Consider the following 20400-nt stretch of genomic DNA (forward strand, 5'->3'; position numbering starts at 1 on the left):
CAGATAAACAACAAGGTACTAGTGTATAGTGTAGGGAACTAGTTACAATATCCTGTAATAAACCATAATGAAAAAGAGTATGTATATATAACCGAATCACTTTGCTGTACACTAGAAAGTAACACAACATTGTAAATCAACTATACTTCAATTTAAAAAAAAGAATAATTATTAACATCAGTTAACTGTGATATTGTAATATTGACTGAAGCACTGTTTTGTATGTAGGGAGAGGGAGGGAGACATTGGATGACCTTTCAGATCCTTTACAGCCCTGTGATTTTGTAATGTTATGACTGGCACTCCTCAGTAACCAAAAAAATATTTGACACAAAAAGGTTACCTTGTCTTTGGGAGAAAAATACTTCCTAATGTGACTAACGGTAATGATAAAGGGGTTAGCAGTCACTGATTAACTAAAACATGTTTAGTGCATTAATTGATATCAAATTTATAGGTATTCTTTTATAGATGAGGAAATTAAGTCTTAGATCTGCATATGATTTGCCCAAGTGAAACACCTTTCTATCCTCTAATACAGGGGTCTCAGAATTTTTTTCTGTAAAGGGCCATATAGTAAATATTTTAGGCTTTATGCAGCACACAGTCTGTCTCAACTACTCAAGTGTACTGCTGTAGCATCAAAGCAGTTACAGACCATGGAAATGAATAGGCGTCACTGTATGAAAAACCAAAAACCAAAACCCAACAACCCTTTACTCACAAAAAAAGGCATGGGTCAGGATGATTTGGTCCACGGGCCTTAGTTTGTCAACCTCTGCTCTAAAGCCATGCTGCCTTCTTATTTAAGAATGGAAAAACAAGGCAAGACATGGCCTCCATATGGCCATACTTACTCCATTTGCTTTGCTGAGTGCCTGGAAGTAGATGCTGTAGCTTTTCAGAGGGGAAAGAGGTGGGTTCCAGTAGCCATTGTATGTCTTGTTGTCACCCACTGTAAATGGCTGGGTGACAGGCAGGTTGGCAGGCTTCAATTCAGCAGCAAAGTAGTGCAGAGAATCGAGGCTGGAGGCATTCCTATAGCTCACCGGCACCGAAAAGCACTCAATGATGTCAGCTGCCCTCCGTGACTTCTGAAGCCGCTCCTCCTTGACAACCAGCTGATAAACACTGGACAGGAAAGAGGAGAGGCAGATGAGCAACCCCCTGGAGGGATGAACTTTTATCATCGTCACTTCTGTCTGCAACTTAAACCTCCCTCCTGAGCTTCAGACTTATAAACCCGCTGCTTTGCAGAAACAGATTTCCATTTAGATGCTCCAAAGCCAGCTCACACTGCATATGTCCAAAAATGCAACTCAGTTTCAACCCCTACAAACCTGTATGTTCCTCTTCTCCATTTCTTTCCTTAGTGAGGGTAGCACTGCTCATCAAGTGGCCAGATCTTGAAGACGGGGCTCATTCTCATTTCCTGTATCCTTGGTTTGCACTCTGCTTTGATCAACAAGCTCTGTTGACTCGATATCAGCAATCTGAACCTGCCCCTCCCTTTTTCTCTCCTCCCATCAAACTGTTGGGGTTGGGCACTTCCCCACCTCTTAGCTGAACTCAGCTAGTCTCTTTGCCTCTAATTGATTGGGTCAACTCACCAGTCAATCCACTGACCTTCCTGAACATAAACACTGTCCCTCTTCAAGCACGTTCATAGGCTCTCCGTTCTTCAAACGAGACAATCTAGACTCCTCATCCTGACCTTTGGGGCGCTTTGTCTGGCTTCTAGTCTACCCCTCAGACAGTCTTATGGTAAACCCCTCATTGCAGCTGCTGCAGACCCCACGCTATCGCACAAACCTCCTTTGGATCCCAGCCTATGCCATCACCAGTTCGTGCTTCCTCCATCTGCAATGCCCTCTCATTCAACTTCTGCCTGTGGAAGCCTTTCTCTAAAGGCTAAGCCTATCTTTCACCTCCTCTATGAAGCCGGTATAGATCCTCCAAATCTGAATGACTTTCCCCCTACTTCGCTCCTCCACTGTTCGTTAATGGCTATCTGCTCGGGACGGCAATAACATAAGCATGGAACTGCCGTTTCTAGGTCTAGACTGTGACCTTTCAGGCAGTGGAAGTTATGGCTTTGTTATCTCTGTATCACTCTCCTCCATCCACATACTGCTCAGCTGGTTGCCTGATACCTACATAGTGATCAGTGAATGCCTGTTCAAATGGACCAAATTGAACTAAAATTGAAAATAAGCATGAAACCCAACCTGACAGGATGCAGAAACCCTAATCAAGATAAACAGCGATTCTTCTGAGCTCCTGTCTAGTGATCTCACACATTCCCTTCAACTTAGAAGGACTGTAAGAAGGTGTCAATGTGTGAAGAGAGATGACCGAGCCTTTGTAAAACACCAACTGCGTGCCAACTGTGTAGGCTCCTTTCATAAAAGTTATCCTAAACTTTGTGAATTTTGATAACATTTTACTATCTCTTCAAATGCCCACAGTTTGTAGTTCTCTTGAATAAATGCTCTTTTTTTTTTTCCTTTTTTAAGATCTTTATCGCACATATCTCTGGGACTCATGATTTAAGCCAATTATCCAAAGAGTACCTCCAGGAACTTTTGCAAATTAATGAAGTGATTGCAGCAATGGCCTCAAACCAGTCATTTAAAGATGACACAGTGAACGAACACATGGTTTATAAAAATGGAACGTGGTGAGTGCTACCATTCTTCAATCAGGCTACCCATCCAAAGACACCTGGTTAAGAAGCACAACTTGGTGGAGACAGAGGTACAGGATTATTTAATTAAGGAAAAAAGGCTACAGAGGGACTGATCCAAGGAAACATGACACAATCAATGTGTCAAGTCTTCCCCTGGATCTCCTTGAGCATGGGGACGGTCAGCAATGTGGATGGGAAACAAATGGGCATGTGAGTGCTGCCCCTGGATGAGTGATATGGGAGTGGAGGTGAGCAACAGCTCAATGAGATGCCTGCTATCTGCTGTGCACATCTGGACAAGAACTCAACAGCCCAGACTGCATGAGTGACATGTGAGTGAATGTGGCCAACCTCTCTGGGAGTACAAACTACATCTGAGTGTGAACGATGTCCAAATGAGGATCTGTAGGACCTGGGTGTCTGAAAGCTGAGTGAACATGTATACTCTCAGAATGAGCGGGGGTAACATCCAGACAAGTGTGAACCTGAGTGTTCGGACACCTAAATAAGTGTGTGTGAAATCTGAGTGAGTGTCTCCAACAGCCCAAAGTGTGTGTATGTATTTGTGTGTGTGTGAGACATCCAAATGTGTATATAAAACTGAAGTCAACAGGGCTTCCCTGGTGGCGCAGTGGTTGAGAGTCCGCCTGCTGATGCAGGGGACACGGGTTCGTGCCCTGGTCTGGGAAGATCCCACATGCTGCGGAGCGGCTGGGCCCGTGAGCCATGGCCGCTGAGCCTGCGTGTCCGGAGCCTGTGCTCCGCAACGGGAGAGGCCACAACAGTGAGAGGCCCGCGTACCGCAAAAAACAAAAAAACTGAAGTCAACAAATAATTAAATTAAATTATGAGTTTACTATTCATCCTATCCTCAACTCTGAGGTCTTTTTCAATGGTACCATCACTACGTTTATCAGGACAAGCTCAAAACAGTCCCTGAAAAACAGCACAAAGACCCAAGTCCCAAACTGAGGTCATGGGGTGAGAGTGGAGGAGCACCTATGCCAGTTTTCAGGACCTGTATTACTTTACATATAACAAGACTCTCGAGTAAAACTGAAGCTGGCTAGTGCGCTAAGGTACTTGTTGAGGGTCCATTACTCATGTGACTCTCATCTATGAGGGAAAGGGCAAAAAGGAATTAAGAGAAAAGGAGCAACAGCCTCTTGGGTTCACCTGTCCATGCTTGCAATAGCACCTACAATACTCTACACTGGGCTTGGGGGGCACTCAACCGATCCAGCCCTCATGCCCTCTTGACCAGGTTGGGAGGGACCAACAGCCTCATCCCTAGAAGCAGGACACTGAAAAGAGCTATGGGTCCCTGTTTTCCCCTGAGGCCCAGCCTATCCCTAATCACCACTTGGGTTAATCCCACCCACACGAGAAGACCTCTGTCTCTGTTTCTCAGCCCAGAACTCTCATGCCACCCTTGAATCCTTCTGTCATCCTTACCCCAAAACCTTGGGAGCTTCACTGGGGCTGGATTCCACTCCCTAGAATCATTCTGTTGTCCCTGTCCCTCCGATAACGGGATGGATCAAGAAGTGTCACAAGGCTGGCCCGAGGGCTGCCCATGAGTGGCATGAGATTCTGCAGTCATGGACAGCCAAGCAGTGGGGTCTTCATTGAGCTCTGACACGTGAATGCTGCCAAGGGCTACAGAGAGAGGCAAATCATCTCTCCAGGGGTCAGTCTGAGACCCCACTGCCCCCTCCTCCCCACCAATCTGATTATTGAGGACTCACTTGTCAATTCAACCAAACTCAGCAGCCCGATTACAGGTGAGGAAACTGAGGCTGAGAGGCTGAGTGCCACATGGGTGTCAAACTGCAGCAAAAGTAGAAATCCAGACCCACAGTCAGTTCAGTATCCTTTCTTTTTCTCTACCTTCCTTCTTCCATAAGCCAACAAAATGTGCAGAGGGCCTTCCAAGCATTTTTTTTGTTTTTTTTGCTTGGCAGCTGAAATTGCATAGCTCTATTCCACCCAGCCTCGTCTGAAATCACAAAGACTAGCAAAGGACATTTTTGGGGTTAAACTGTGTTGTCAACATATGGCTCACATACAATTGGGATCAATGTGCCAGAGCACACCCAGCAGCTTCCTGAGGCCCACTGTGTCTGTAGTCTGTCCATTCAGAGGCAAATCTACAATTGCAGCCAGAAAGCTGTAAACCATTTCGTCATATAAATCCTTTTTTGCCAGGGAATGCAGCCTCTCTCAAAGATCTGGGAGTTCTGACTAAGGGGAAGGAGGTAAGAAGTGGCCGAGCAAGTTATGCGGCTTTCCTGTCCCTGAACTACATACTGTAGGAAGCGGTGGGAGAAAGACGAGAGAGGGGGGCATTGTTTTTGTTTCTGAGGTAACTTCATTCTCATCAGCATTCTCTTGAAAATATATTTATCGAAGCTCTTTTCAGCTCACTGGTGATGATTAAATCATACCTAAATGGGACTACCCACTCCCCCCAGCCCAAGTCATTATCTCTAGTGCAAAATAAGTGGTTAGAATAAACTATTCAGGATCATTTGTAAAGAGACAGGATTTTTTTTAAGTAGAAAAGTCCTGATAGTACGAGAATAACTTATTCTTTTCTACGCTTACCTCACAACATACAATGTTTACTCATACATTTCCCCCTCCTGTGATACCTTCTCTATTTCTCCCAATGAGAAGGTGGACATTTATGACCACGTTTTCTGCATAATTTATTATAAGGGTCTCTTCTTTCGGGACCCTGAAAGCTAGGCGGCAACCTCACCTCAATGCATAAGGCCAAGGGGTATTTGTACCTCTTTCACCTCCTTAGCTTTGGTTTCCTCACCGTCAATGTCCATTGTTCATCCTCTTTCTACGGTGACTGATACGCTCCTTCCCCTCTCCTCCCTGACTCTTCAGACCCAGGCTTGCCAGCAACTTCTATATTTTAGTTTCAGTGTCTCCTGAGACAAGAATACTCTACTCTGGTCCGAAGTCCAAGACCCCAGCTCGTAGAGGTCAATAGCCTTAGATGCCTTTAAGAGCAAAACCTGCAGGAACCTCTGCAGGCTTTGGAAGAACCCTGCCGCTGGACTCTCATGCCTCCTCTGCTTTCCGAATTAATAGTTTAGAGGAGGACTCACGCTCCTCTGACCAGGTACCACTGAGGGGCACCAGGGACCTATGAGACCCATGCCTCCAACATAGACACGTCCTGTGGTGCCCTTTCTATATCCAGGGAAGATGTTTCCAGCCAGAGGCTGTATCCATTCAGAATGTTGAAGTCAGAAGACAGATAGAGGGGATGCTGCCCAACTTCAGAAAGTGGCATATTTGAGCCAATGTGCTCCCAGAAATAGGTTTGTTTTAGTTCACGTTCTTCTAGAAACAGACCCTCAGCTAAAGTTTCAATGCAAATAATCTGTTAAAGAAGTGGTCCCAGGAGAAACCAGTAAGGGAGTGAGGGAAGAGGAGAGAACAGGGCAGAAGCTAAGTAAGAATATGATTTCAAGGCAAGGTCCCAGACTCAATCTGATCCCATAGGGAGCTCTGGAGCATAAATTGTACCCCCCAGTTTGTCTTATCTCAAGCCAAGGGTATTTGAGCCTCTGATACCAATCAGTTATTGGTTACGGACCCTCCTGCAGAGACAAACTCCCAGGTACTCCCAACTTTGTGGGTCAAACAAGGTGGCTCTGGTAGCGTAACGGCAACCCTTAAAAGATGGTCACGGTCAAGGGCCATTTGCATCAAAGCGCATAGAATATGGAGGATGGGCACATTGCAGGAAAGGGGAGATGAGGGGATCTCTATGAGCACCAACAGTTCCCCTACAGGGCACCTATGACCAATGACCACATGGGACTTGCATAAGAGCAGAGATCCAGTTAGGCAAAGTATTTTTCAACCTCTGTTTTCAGCCCAACTCTGCTGAGGCATGTGGTAACATTCCATCAATCACAGTGGCTTCTCCACCAAGATTTCTTTTTTTTCTTTTATAATATTATTTATTTATTTGTAACTTTGATTTACTTTTATAGTTGAAGTAAGTATAGTATTATACTTTTATAGTTATATAAGAGCCACAGGTACAAGGAGTTGATAAATATGTACAAGTATAAAATATCTAAGTAAGTGTAAAATAAAAATAGTTTTAAGTCCAGTGGAAGCCCCTTCAGGCAGCTCCCACATCCTTTGGTGGCCCCACTGATCACTGAGCACACCCTTGCTTGTAGGCACCACAAGATGTTCAAGGTTCACCTGTGCCCTCCTTCCCTGGAACCATAATCAGGCACTTCTGGGCACCAAGTAAGCTCATTGTACTGTTATACAATTGCCTCTATGCCCTTCAACTGGACAGAATTAAGGAATACAGTTTTTAATTGAAGTATAGTTGATTTACAATTTTGTGTTAGTTTCAGGAGTACAGCAAAGTGATTCACTCATACATATATGTGTGTGAATTCTTTTTCAGATTCTTTCCCATTATAGGTTATTACAAGATATTGAATATAGTTCCCTGTGCTATACAGTAGGACCTCGTTGTGAAATACCTTTTTAAACATCATAAGTTCATACTGATTAGTTCATACTGGTATTGCCAGTTCAAATCCAGTAATATAAGATTCTTCGTTACCTTTCCCATATTTGTTTTTCCAAATTCCTACACCAAGAACCCTCATTTTCAATATCAATATTTTACTCATATACATTGTCACATGACACACACAAAATAGTTTCACAATTAACTCATCAACACTACAACGAACCTCAAAACGTATAAGTACAGTTCAAGATTTCTGAACTGCCCTGCTCTAGTTCCCTCCCAGATGGTTCAGTCCTAAAGCCATTAGACAGGGCAGAGCAAGCAGGCATCTGTACATGATGGGGGAAGCCATGGTGGTCCAGAGTAGGGAGTGGAAGCCCACCCAGCATCTCTGAGTCTGTTTCTGGAAGAACCCAACCTAAAATGACCTCTATATGCCTCAACTTCCTCATATTTAAAAATCAGGGTGTGGGCCTTCTTGAGTGGTGGAGCGAGGAGCTCAGCACATTCTCTCTCCAAAGAGCAATGGTTAAACTGAACGGTATTAGCAACGATAACAATTTTAGTGGTGACTGGAGGAAAATTTATAGCCTGAAATAACTATGTTAGAAAAGAAGAGAGATCTCAAATCATTAATCTAAGTATCTACCTTAAGACAGTAGAAAAATAAGAGCAAACTAAACTCTAAATAGGCAGAAAGAAAACAAGAATAAAAATCAGAGTGAAAATCAATGAAACAAAAGTTGGTTTTTGAAAAGATCAACAGAATTGGCAACTCTTTCTCTACACTGATCCGAAGACAAAGAGCTATGACATAAACTAACAACATCAAGGATGAAAGAGGAGGCATCACTACTGAGCCTATAGAAATTTTAAAAATTACAAGGGAATGCTAGGAAAAACTTTATGCCAAATAATAGACAACATAGATGAAATAGATAAATTCGTAGAAACACAACTTGCCAAAACTGACTCATGAAAAAATAGAAAATTTCAATATACTCGTAACAGTAAAATAACTGAATTAGTAATTAAATTCTTCCCTCAAAAAGCCCCGCCCATATGGCAAATATTAAAACAATAAATAGTTCTGATATCCAGAAAATAGGAAATGTATCCTGACTCATTCTGTGAGGCCCTGATATCAAAACCAGAGTAATACATTACAGTGAAAGTAAACTACAGCATTATCCTTCATGAATATAGATCTAAAAAATATTTAACCAAATATTAGCAAACTAAATCTAGCAACATATGAAAAAGATTGTACATCATGACTAAGTGAGATTTATTACAGGAATGCAAGGTTGATTTAATATCCAAAATCAATTAATGCAATACACCATATTTTTCAAATAAAGGGAAGAAACATCGTGATAATTTCAACAAGTTCAGAAAAAATATTTGAAAAAAATCCAATGCATATTTATGATAAAAAAGTACTAACAAACTGGGAATAGAAAAAAAAAAAAACCTTTCTAAATTTGGTAAGTCCATCTACAAAATACATAAAACTAACATCATACTCAAGGGTAAAAGATTGAATGCTTTCCCTTTAAAATCAGGAATAAGACAAGGACATCTGTTTAACATTGTACTAGAGATTCAAGCCAATGAAATAAGGCATTGTACTAGAGATTCTAGTCAGTGAAGCTAGTCAATTCATTAATTAAAGGTACCCAGATTTGAAAGGAAGAAGTAAAACTTTTTACTTGCTGGTGACATTATTCTGTATGTAGAAAATTCTGAAGAATATACACACACACACAACTTGAAATAAAACAATTTCAATAAGGTCACAAGATATAAGACCAATATACAAAAATGAATTATCTTTATCACTAGGAAAGGACAATCTGAAAATGAAATTAAGTAAACAATTCTATTCACAATAGTATCAGAAAGAATACCTAAAAATAAATCTAAACAAAAGATGTAAAATACTTAGACACTGAAAAGTATAAAAAACTGCTGAAAAAAATGAAGAAGATCTAAATAAATGAAGAGACAGTCCCTGTTTATGGATTGAAATAGTCAATATTGTTAAGATGGCAATTCTCATCAAATTTATCTATAGATTTAAAGCAATCTCTATCAGAATGCCAGAAGACTTTTCAAAAAAACAAGCATCTGATAAATTGGATGTTATCAGATTAAAAAAAAATTGACTTCAAAAGACACTATTAAACCAATGAAAAGACAAGCTACATATTGAGAGAAACCATTTGAAAGGTATGCAAGGTATGCAAGGTATGATGACATATCTAACATACATAATGACACAATACAACTCAATAATAAAAACACTAACAACCCAATTTAAAAATTGGCAAAAGATTTGACTAGACATTTCACTAACAATAAAATACAAGTGGTTTATAAACTCATGAAAAGATGGTCAACCTTAAGAGGTGTGGCCAAGATGGTGGTGTCGGAAGACACTGAGCTCAGCTCCTTCCATGGGCACACCAAAATTACAACTATTTACAGAGTAGCTATCTATGAGAATGACCTGAACACTAGCAGAAAAGATTTTCCACAACTAAAGATATAAAGAAGGAATCAAACTTATATGTGGAATCTAAAAAATAATACAAATGAATATATATGCAAAACAGAAACAGACTCACAGATACAGAAAACAAACTAGTGGTTACCAAAGGGAAGAGGCAAGGGGGGAGGGGCAAAGTAGGGGTATGGGGTTAAGACATACAAATTACTATGTATAAAATAGATAAGCAACAAGGATATATTGTACAGCACAAGGAATCACAGCCATTATCTTATAATGACTTTTAATGGAGTACAATCTGTAAAAATACTGAATCACTATGCTGTATACCTGAAACTAATATAATATTGTAAAACAACTATACTTCAATAAAAAAAATTTAAAAAATAAAAAAAAGAAGAAAAGAAAATAAGACAACAACAATTAAAAAGAAACCACCCCCCTCCCCACTTAGAACAGCTATCGGTAAAAAGACAGACAATTGCAAGTGTTGACAAGGGTTGCAAGTGTTGACATTGCTGTGAGAAAGTCAAATGGTGCAGTCACTTTGGAAAATAGTCTGGAAGTTCCTTAAAAAGGTCAACATAAAGCTACCATTCATCCAGCTATTCCATTCATAAATACTTATCTATGTATGTCTATACATAAACTTGTATACAAATGTTAATAACAGTATTATTCATAATAGCCAAAACACTAAAACAATCTAAATGTCTATCAAGTGGTGAACAGATAAACAATATGTGGTATATCCATATAATGAAATATTATTCAGTAATAAAAGAAACAATTTACTAATATACTCTACAGTACGGATGAGGGTCAAAAATATTATGCTAAATGACAGAAGCCAGATGAAAAACACTTTATATACTGTATGATTCCATTCACATGAAATGTCAAGGAAATGCAAATTTATAGAGACAGTGATCAGATTAGTGTTTGCCTGGGACTGCAGGTGTGAACAGGAATCGACTGCACTCAGGCACACGGTATTTTATGGTGTGATGAAAATTTTCTAAAATGGGACCGTGGTGATGGTTGCACAACCCTACAGATTTACTGAAAATCATTGAATTGTACACTTAAAACGGACTGAATTTTATGGTATGCAAATTATACCTCAATAAAGCTCTTAACGAAATGAGGGAAATGGACTGAGTAATCCTGAATGTTCTTTCTCCCTTCCAAAGAGTCTGTGCTTTAGTATTCAATGATGCACACATTTCAATACGGAAATGCTATGATAAACTTTCGGCATTATTGTACAAGATGGGCTAAGAAACAAGTGTGAGCTTTGTAATCCCCAACAGAATCTAGCTTTGCAATTACATTCGGCACATTAAAGGTCACTTGGAACTGTGAAACTGAAATTTACAATGATATGTCTTAGTTAGCCAACCTTCACTCCAAGGCTCCGGGAATTCCTGTTTTTGTTCACGATTTGCTTAGTCATTTACTCATCAGGTTATTTATTGTATGACTACAATGTAGCAGGTTAAAATTTGAATGTAATATGGCCCCTGGGCACTGGGAGCTCAGAACTGAGATGGGGGGGGGAACAGATATTAACTGTTCAGTACAGTTCAATATGGGGAGGGCAGAAGGAGGAACTTGGCCAGGGAAGGATTCTGAGAAGAGGGATGCTTACAGGATAGTGTGAGGGTTAAATGAGATAGTGTGTCTAGAACATTCTTTCTACAGAGCAGAGTGCCTTTTCTAAAAGTTGGCTGGAGCCAAAACAACTGCTGCATGCATTATTATTACAGTGTTATCAAATCAGAGCACAGAGATTTGCCTTGTTTTCCATTTGGACTCTTCTCCTGTGATTGAACTGCGCTTCATAAATTTAACGGAAGTGGATTTTGAGTAGAAATTTAAAGGAAGAAACATATGCTGTGTAAAGGGGCCATAACAATTCAAAGGAAGAGTTCAAATTAAGTTTTAATTATTATCAGATAAAATCAAAAGAAACCTTAAAAGGAGAAACCAGACAACCATCTCATGATGGCTAGAGTGCCATATCTTCTTCTCAAATATTTAAAAGAAGTATAACTAGCTTTAATTGAGCATGTACTTACTGGTGTGGAGATATATTTTAAACCATAATGCAGAAGACTCAGCCCTCATGTATTTTCTCTTAATCACTGGTCCTCTCTCTCATTCACAATACCGTACGTAAGCAACTCCCGTGGTTCTAATTTCAATACATATCCAGAATCTGACCACTTCCATCACCTCCACAGCTACTACCCTATCAAGCCCCCATGATCTCTTGATTGGATTACTGCCATAGCCTACCAACTGGTCTTCCTGCTTCCAATCTTGCCCCCAACAATCTCAAAACAGTGGCTGGAGTGACCCTTTAAAAACATGACTCACGTCACGACACTCCTGTGCTCAGAGCCCCGCTATGCCTCCCACCTTGTGTAGAGTAAAAGGCAGCATCTTTACAGCGTCTCCAAGGCCCTCTGTTAAGAGGCCTCTTTGCTGTCCTTTGAATACCCTACAGGCATGTTCCCATCTTAAGGCCATCACATTTACTATCCTTGATGCCTGGAATGCTCTTCCCTCAGATATACATAACCCTTGGAAGACTTGCCTCTTCACCTCTGCTGGAGAAGTCTTACATGATCGCTGTATTTAAAATATCAACCTTGGGACATCCCTGGTGGTCCGGTGGGTAAGCCTCTGTGCTCCCAACGCAGGGGGCCCAGGTTCGATCTCAGGTCGGGGAACTAGATCCCGCATGCATGCCGCAGCTAACAGCCCGCATGCCGCAACTAAAAGATCCCACATGCTGCAACTAAAGATCCCACGTGCTGCAACAAAGATCCTGTGTGTTGCAACTAAGACCCAGTGCAGCCAAAATAAATAAATAATTTTAAAATTATATATTAAAAAAGTAAAATAAAACAGCAACTCCAACCACATTATACCCTGTTACACTTCACTGCTTAATATTTTTGTGTGTGTGGTACGCGGGCCTCTCACTGTTGTGGCCTCTCCCATTACGAGCACAGGCTCTGGACGCGCAGGCTCAGCAGCCATGGCTCATGGGCCCAGCCGCTCCGCGGCACGTGGGATCTTCCTGGACCGGGGCACGAACCCGTGTCCCCTGCATCAGCAGGCGGACTCTCAACCACTGCGCCACCAGGAAAGCCCTCACTGCTTAATTTTTCTCCATATCATTTATCATCATCATGCCGGCTCTGCGTGTGTGTGTGTGTGTGTGTGTGTGTGCGTGTGTGTGCACCTAAGAGGTTAAGTCATTTAAAGAGACAACTGTAAGCACTGCAAATGTCAACCTTCTTTTTAGGAAAAAGCAACTGGATAGATATGGGGCCAGTTATATTTAGACGGATGGCCTTATTTTAGTGACCTTTACTGCACCAAAAAAGCAAGGTTGAGGTTTTAGTTCTGGCTTTACCACTCACTAGCTCTGTCTGACATGCTGAGCAAGTCATTTCACCTCTAGAACTTGTATCTAAAGTGGGATAATTCTGGCCAATGCAATAAGACACAAAACAGAAGAGATATACATTTTAGAGAGGAAAGCAATTTATCATCATTTGTAGATAATATGACTGTGACCTAATATGTTGAAGAGAATCAAGTGAAAGACTTTTAAAATTAATAAAAGAATTCAGTAAAGTGGTTTGATAGAATATAGAGATAAATAAACTGTACAACATGAAAAAACAAGCTAGAAGAGGTAAGGGAAAAACCCTTTTAGAATAGGATCCTTTAAAAAATAGCTAAGGATAACACAAATAAGACATGTACAGGCCTGACTTGGGAAAGGAAAAGAAAAAAAAAAAACTCTACTGAGTGATATAATATCTCCAGTCCCTAGCACAGGGCTTGGCACAGCGGGTGTTAAATAATTGTGCTGACCTAAAGATGAATAAATGGACAGAAATGCTAAAGCCCTGGATGAAAGCATCACATATTGTAAAGATGTCAATTCTTGCCAAATCGATGTTTTTTTCTTTGGGAAAAAGCAAACAGTATAAAATAGGAGGTCAGTTAGGTGACAGTTTGAAGCCCCGAAGATGTAGATGACCTCAATTTTGAAATTCTAACAATGTCAATGGGATTATTTTGGTTTGTTTGTTTAAAATAGGAAATATAGTCCAGCACTTATTTTTAAACAGAGGAATGTGAGTGAAAAACCACTACTAGATGTTAGAGGATATTATGAAGTTAAAATAATTAAACCATGGGTATTGGAGTACGATTAAAAGAAAACGAAAGAGGGATGTGTGTGTGTGTGTGGGGTGTGTGCGTGTATGTGTATGTGTGTGTGTGAATTTTATATATAGAAATAGAAGCAATGCAAGGCAATGGAAAAGAGAAAATTTTATCAATAAATAGTGTTGGGAAAATTCCATAATTATGAGAAAAAAAAAGCACCAAATTTAAGACTTCACCATATATGACAAACCACATTATATTCAAACGGTTCAAAATTTAATTTGTTCCCTGAAAAATTTCAAGATGACTACGGCAGTCAAATGCAATGTATGATTCTTGATTGGATACTGCACTCAATTTCCTGAGTGTGATGACTGCACTGTGGATATGTAGAAGGCTGACCTTTTTCTGAGGATATACAAACTGGAGGCTTTAAAGAGTCATGATTACTACAACTAACCTAGCCAGCATTTCAGAGATCAGGAGAAGAGACATAAAGTAAATTGACAAAATATTTACAACTGGTGAATCTGGGAGAAGGATATAGGGATGCTTATTGTGCCATTCTTGTAACAGCCTGTAGATTTGAAATTCGAAAAAAAATAATCTGGAGCAGCAAAAATCTTTTTCAGCTTAACAATAGAACAATTCACAAAAGAGAAAAGAAAAAGGCTGTGTATGTATACATTTGAAATGTCTGAATTTATGAATAAAAATAAAACAAAATTATGAAAGCTACTCCCAGAAAATATGATAGAGAAGGAAATAATATTTTAATACTTAAGTGATCATCTTTGGGATGGAGGATCAAAATGTCAAGGGGCATTCACAAAAATCAATAAATTCTCTGTATATGGAAAGGTATACATTATATTACCTCTGTATAATGAGATGGAACCAGATGTTATTAAACCAAAATTCTAAACAAATAAAAACTTCCAGTTGGGGAAAATAAGAACTTTCCTAAGTAACTCTCATATCAAATAGGAAATCAAAACCACAATTTCATATACTTTAGAACTATTACAATGAGAACAATGACGTTTAATGTCTATGGGATAGGACAAAACCTGCTTTCAGAATCTGAAAAGCCATTATTAAACAAAAAAGAAAGAATAAATTAATTAAGCATTCCATAAAAAAGAAAATTAGAATGAACAACACTGGAGCCAGATGGCTTTTCCCATGATTTCTTTCAATCTTTCAACAACTGATAATTTCCATGTTATGTAAGCAAATACATAAGACAGAAAAAGAGGGAAAGAGTCTCAAATTGTTACAAATTATTCTTTTAATATGCTATTAAATTGGTTCCCCATAAACAGGTCATTTACCTCAGGTACACAGACAGATTTAGTAATACAAAAAAGTCTAGGAAAATAACACATAAATAAGTCCAAGTAGAAAACCAATATGATCATATGAATAGATGCTAAAAAGGCATTTGATAAAATTTAATATCCATTTCTGATTTTAAAAGGCACAAAGATAAAGGATGCAATAGAGATATTTTTTATTATGATGTTTAAAAATAGCTATTTCAAACCTACCACTAACATCACACATAAGAAAAATTTACTGGAGGATAAGTCTTGGAGGTTGCAGTAACACAAAGCTCTACCCAAACATTGCCCAAAAAGCTCTACCCAATGCCACAAAACATAAAACCAAAATAAGAGATATTACAACTGTAAAGAAGGACACAAAATTTTCATTATTCACAGATGATGTGAGTATTAGACTGGTAAACTAGATACTAAAATTTAATTAAAGAAACTCACAAGAGGTTTCAGCAAATGAGATGGATAACACACACACACTCTCACACAAGGTTTCCCTAAATACCAGCAAATCCCAGTTAGCAGACATAATGGTGGAAAGATAACAGAAAATACCACAGTTTTAACAAAGGAGCTCTTGATGTCATCTACGTGGAGGAATCGAGGCAGATTTCCTGAGAAATAGTGAAGACTTGGGTGGATAGACTTGCCCTCTTTCAGTGTGGAAAAGTTCATGCTCATGTAACCACTTCGGATTAAGTAAGAGTTTTAAATCAGTTAAAACTAAATTCCATTGGGGATTATTTAGGGAACATGACAAAGTGATTTTAAAATTCACAGGAAAACAGAAGTGGGTGAAAATAGCTAAGAACAGTTGGAACAGTAAGAATCATTAGGAGGACCAGATATTAAAATGTTTTGTAAAGCTGTAATTAAAATGGGTGGTGCAGACACAGTGATCCATTAAGAGAAAGACCTAATGGAACAGTGTAGGCAAACCAAGAATATAGTGGGATACCCACAAACACACACACACAAACACACAGAGGCAGCGTCACAAGTCAGCAGTACTGCAAGAAGTATTCAATAAATGTGGAGAGGACCTGTTGACAATTTGGAGAAATAAGATGTGCCCAATAAACATCATTAAAATGTTGAAATGATAATATAATAGCTACTATGATACGTGGCAAAAGTAGTATGCAACATTGTAAGGGAGGATCAAAATTATGTTCAACTTAATTTTTTAATTTGGTAAAGAAAAATGAGAAAAACCCATCCCAAATGTTAATATTTTATGATGGATCATAATGACTTTTTCCTTTTTAAAATTTTTTCTATAATTTCTGTAAGCCTGTATTATTTTGTCAGGAATCTAAATTAAACTATTTTAAATGAAATGATAAAATAACGTCATACTTATATTCACTACCGCGGTATTATGAATGAGGATCAAAGATAATGAGGAATATGAAAGAACTCTGAAAATGATCATTTAATATAATATACTACAACTAGCTGTAGTATATCTTTAATTGACAAATGGATTTCTGCACATGGGTGACATGGCATGATCCATGCCGAATACACTTCTACCTGAGTAGTGTGACTTTGGAATTTTTAATAAATATACTCCACCCCTACCTAACTTCAGAGTGTTATTTTTCAGGTTCATGTTGCAAAGTATCATGTCAATCAATCAAGGATACAGTTAACGTATAAAGAAGAATTTATAATCACCACTGCCCAATAGCTCCATTAGCTAATGTTAATGGCTCATTTGAACAAAAACTTTAAAATCAGCTTACGTAGACTTAAGTAATAAACAATGTTTAGGGCAAACAGTGCCTATCAATAACTGCTAGGAGAAGCAGAATGCTGTAAGACCTTGTTACTCATTGGTCCATGAACCAACAGCATCCTCATCACCTAGGAATGTGTTGGAAACACAGAACCTCAGGGCCAGATCTACTGAATCAGAATCTTCATTTTAAAAGATTTCAGGTTAATACATTTACATATTAAATTTTGAAAAGCCATAAAGTGAAAATTAAAAAAAAAAACCCTCTTTGGGTAACTGAAAATCTTCCTTTCTTATTTTGTTTCATTTTTTAATAAACATTCTGAAGCTTTTTATGTCCGCCAGTGGAAATCCAGGCTGTTTCCCTCACCCTAGGTCTCCCAATACTGCCTTCTTCCTCAGATGTCCTGGGAAGCAACCCCTTTACCCTCCTGCCAAGTTCTCAGTTGAAATGTCATTGTTGTTCTCTAAAGTCATTTTATGTTGTGAAAGGAGCAAATAATAAAAAAAAAAAAGTTGAACAAGCCTAGCTCTGATAGGGAGTCAGTCTCCAAACTTCACGATTAAAATCCATAGTGACGCTTTTACAGAGGAAGCTGCTACAGCGGCTGTTTTTAAAACAGTAATCAGTAGGGTGCCTTGGATTCTCTACTTGCAACAAATACATTTGCTTAAGGAAAGGAAAGTGGCGAAAATCCTCTGAGCACTTTTTTTTTTCCTATTTTATTTATTTATTTATTTTAACATCTTTATTGGGGTATAATTGCTTTACAATGGTGTGTTAATTTCTGCTTTATAACAAAGTGAATCAGTTATACATATATATATATATATATATATATATATATCCCCATATCTCTTCCCTCTGAGCACTTTTTTATAAGACCATCTGAAATGAATTGTCCTCAAAAAGACCTTCTAAGCTCTAAAAAGCTAAATGGATTGATTATTAATTAACCATTAAACTAATCATAATAACTGGCATATTAGTGCCAGATAGGGCAAATAAATGCTATAGAAGAACAGTAACACCAATTAGAGGATTTTTCCTATGGGAAAATGTAACCCACTGATGAGGTTATTTGCAGGAATACAAATCACCTATGTGTGGAGAACTGTTAGGTGCCAGGTCTCCAGCTAACAACAGAATCGCCTGTGAATTCCAGAGCCCTACTAAGAATTTCTCGATGTAGGGCTTGGAAATATGAACTCTGAATAAGCTCAATGGATATTCTTATATACAACACGTTTCAGGGACCCTCCTGTGGAAGCCTTGCCCTGAATTTGTGATGTGAGGCAAAGAGACCCTTGGATACAATATAATCAATCTAATTTAGCAGTTCTCAAAGTGTGGTCTGTGAATGCCTTTACTATTATTTTTTTAAATTATCGTATGTTTAAAATGTAGCTTTAATTTCTAATAGAGCATATTGATATTGATAGACAAAACCCAAATGAACAAAAGCTTAAGTCCTATGACCCTTTCAGTGGTTCTGCAATGTCAAAATGATTTTAATAGTATACTACAACTTTATTTGCCTCTTCCACTCTGTTGATATTTGCACTGAATGCAAAGGCAATAGTGAGTAAAACTGCTGGTTTTACCAGCAGTGGTATGGTACCCAACTGTACGTGTCATTGTATTTGTCACCACCACATAAAAATTTGCTATATAAAAACAAAAATGCCAGTTTTGCTTAAGAATGTCCTGGATGAAGCAGTAAAAAGTGTTCATTTCAACCCTTGAGTATATGAGTATACAGCTTTTTAATATTCATGTGACACAATAGGAAGTAAGCCTAAATCATGTCTTCTGCTTACTGAGGTACTATGGTTTCTTAGGGAAAAACATTTCTGTGATTGTTTGAGTTACATGCTAAACTAGTCACATTTTAATGAAGCACCATTTTTTTTTTTCTTGAAAGAATAACTAACAAATTGTGGTTATTCACATTTGGATACTTGATAAACACCTCCAAAATAAATGAATTTTACCTGTCACTTTAAGGGACACTGATGGTATTCGTTCATAACTGAGCTTCAGGTGAGAATTATAATTTGGAAAACTTGTTGTCTGTCACTGTGAACTTAGGTTCCCAGTACTTGAAAACTTTACTGATGAGATTTGGTGGTGATATTAGCAAATACAATGCTTTGATGTTGTATAATGAAATGTGTCGACATTTGGATGATTTTTATGGTTCAGTGCATTTTTTCAAATGACCAATGTATAATGTTACAAAATAAGGACAAAATATCAAGGATAAAAGATCCATTCAGTGGGCAACATAAATTGATACATAACTGATATGAGAATCCAGTTATCTTCTATAAGCCAGTCTTAAAAATATTAAATCCAGTTACCTTTTACAAGTCGCCTTAAAAATATTTGCAAAAATGTGAACAGTGCACCTCTTCTCCCTAATTTGATTGTTTTAAAAAATATACATTGTTTATATTAATATGTAATGAGTTTACTATTATTTTTTAAAAATATGTTTAAAATGTAGCTTTAATTTCTAATAGAGCATATTGATATTGTTAGACAAAAGCCACGTGAACAAAAGCTCTTTGGGACTTCATTATTTTTTAACAATGTAAAGGGGTCTTGGGGCCAAAAAGATTGAGAATCTCTGATCTAATAATACACTGAAAAAAGAAAAAAGCAAAAAAACAGAAGCGCTATCAAGATCCTCAAGGGTTTCTCACTCTTGGCACTATTAGAATTTTAGCCGGATGGTCTTTGTTGTAGGGGGCTATCCTGTACACTGAAGGATGTTTAGCAGGACCCCTGGTCTCTATTCACTAACTAGATGCCAGTAGCAGCCCCTAGTCCCAAGTTGTAACAACCAAAGTTCTCTCCAGACATTGCCTCTGGGGGCAAATTAACTCTGGTCAAGAACCACTGTCACTGCTATAGGTAAATGGTTAAAGAATGTTAAAAATATAACTCACAAAAAAGAAACGTCAACAGTATAAAACACAGGGAAAAAATTCTGCTTTGCCAGTACACCGAGAAATTCGGATCAAAATATGTTCCCATTTAAAACCCATTCAATTATCAAAGTAAATGTAAAGTACAAGGTGCCATCTCAGTGAAGTTATGGTAGAACAGGTAGGATTATACAATTCCAACAGCACTGTAAATTGATTCATCAAATTGGGGAAATAATTTGGCAAAAAGGCTCTCAAGACTCATAAACACCTTTATGACCTGGAAGCAGAAAGAGCATAGATTCTAAAAATATGCATCAAATTTGAATTTTAGCTCTGAATCTTACTAGTTGTATGACCTTCCTTTAAATATTTAAATGATATTGGAAATCTAAAGACAATAATAATATCCCATAAATGATTATTGTGAGCACTGGATTAGATAATAATGTAAGTAAA

At 38.3% G+C, this 20400-nt stretch overlaps 1 protein-coding gene across 1 annotated transcript in view; it reads right to left on the reverse strand.

Annotated features, from left to right (window-relative positions):
- The window catches only part of PTPRT (protein tyrosine phosphatase receptor type T), a 765643-nt gene that overhangs the window by 237032 nt on the left and 508211 nt on the right, over positions 1 to 20400 (reverse strand). The window contains exon 12 of the mRNA XM_065893296.1: positions 858 to 1131. Coding sequence (XP_065749368.1) covers positions 858 to 1131 — 274 coding nt within the window. The remainder of the gene's footprint in view (positions 1 to 857; positions 1132 to 20400) is intronic.

The sequence above is a fragment of the Phocoena phocoena genome, chromosome 15 (assembly GCF_963924675.1).
Source record: "Phocoena phocoena chromosome 15, mPhoPho1.1, whole genome shotgun sequence".
Taxonomy (NCBI): Eukaryota; Metazoa; Chordata; class Mammalia; order Artiodactyla; family Phocoenidae; genus Phocoena; species Phocoena phocoena.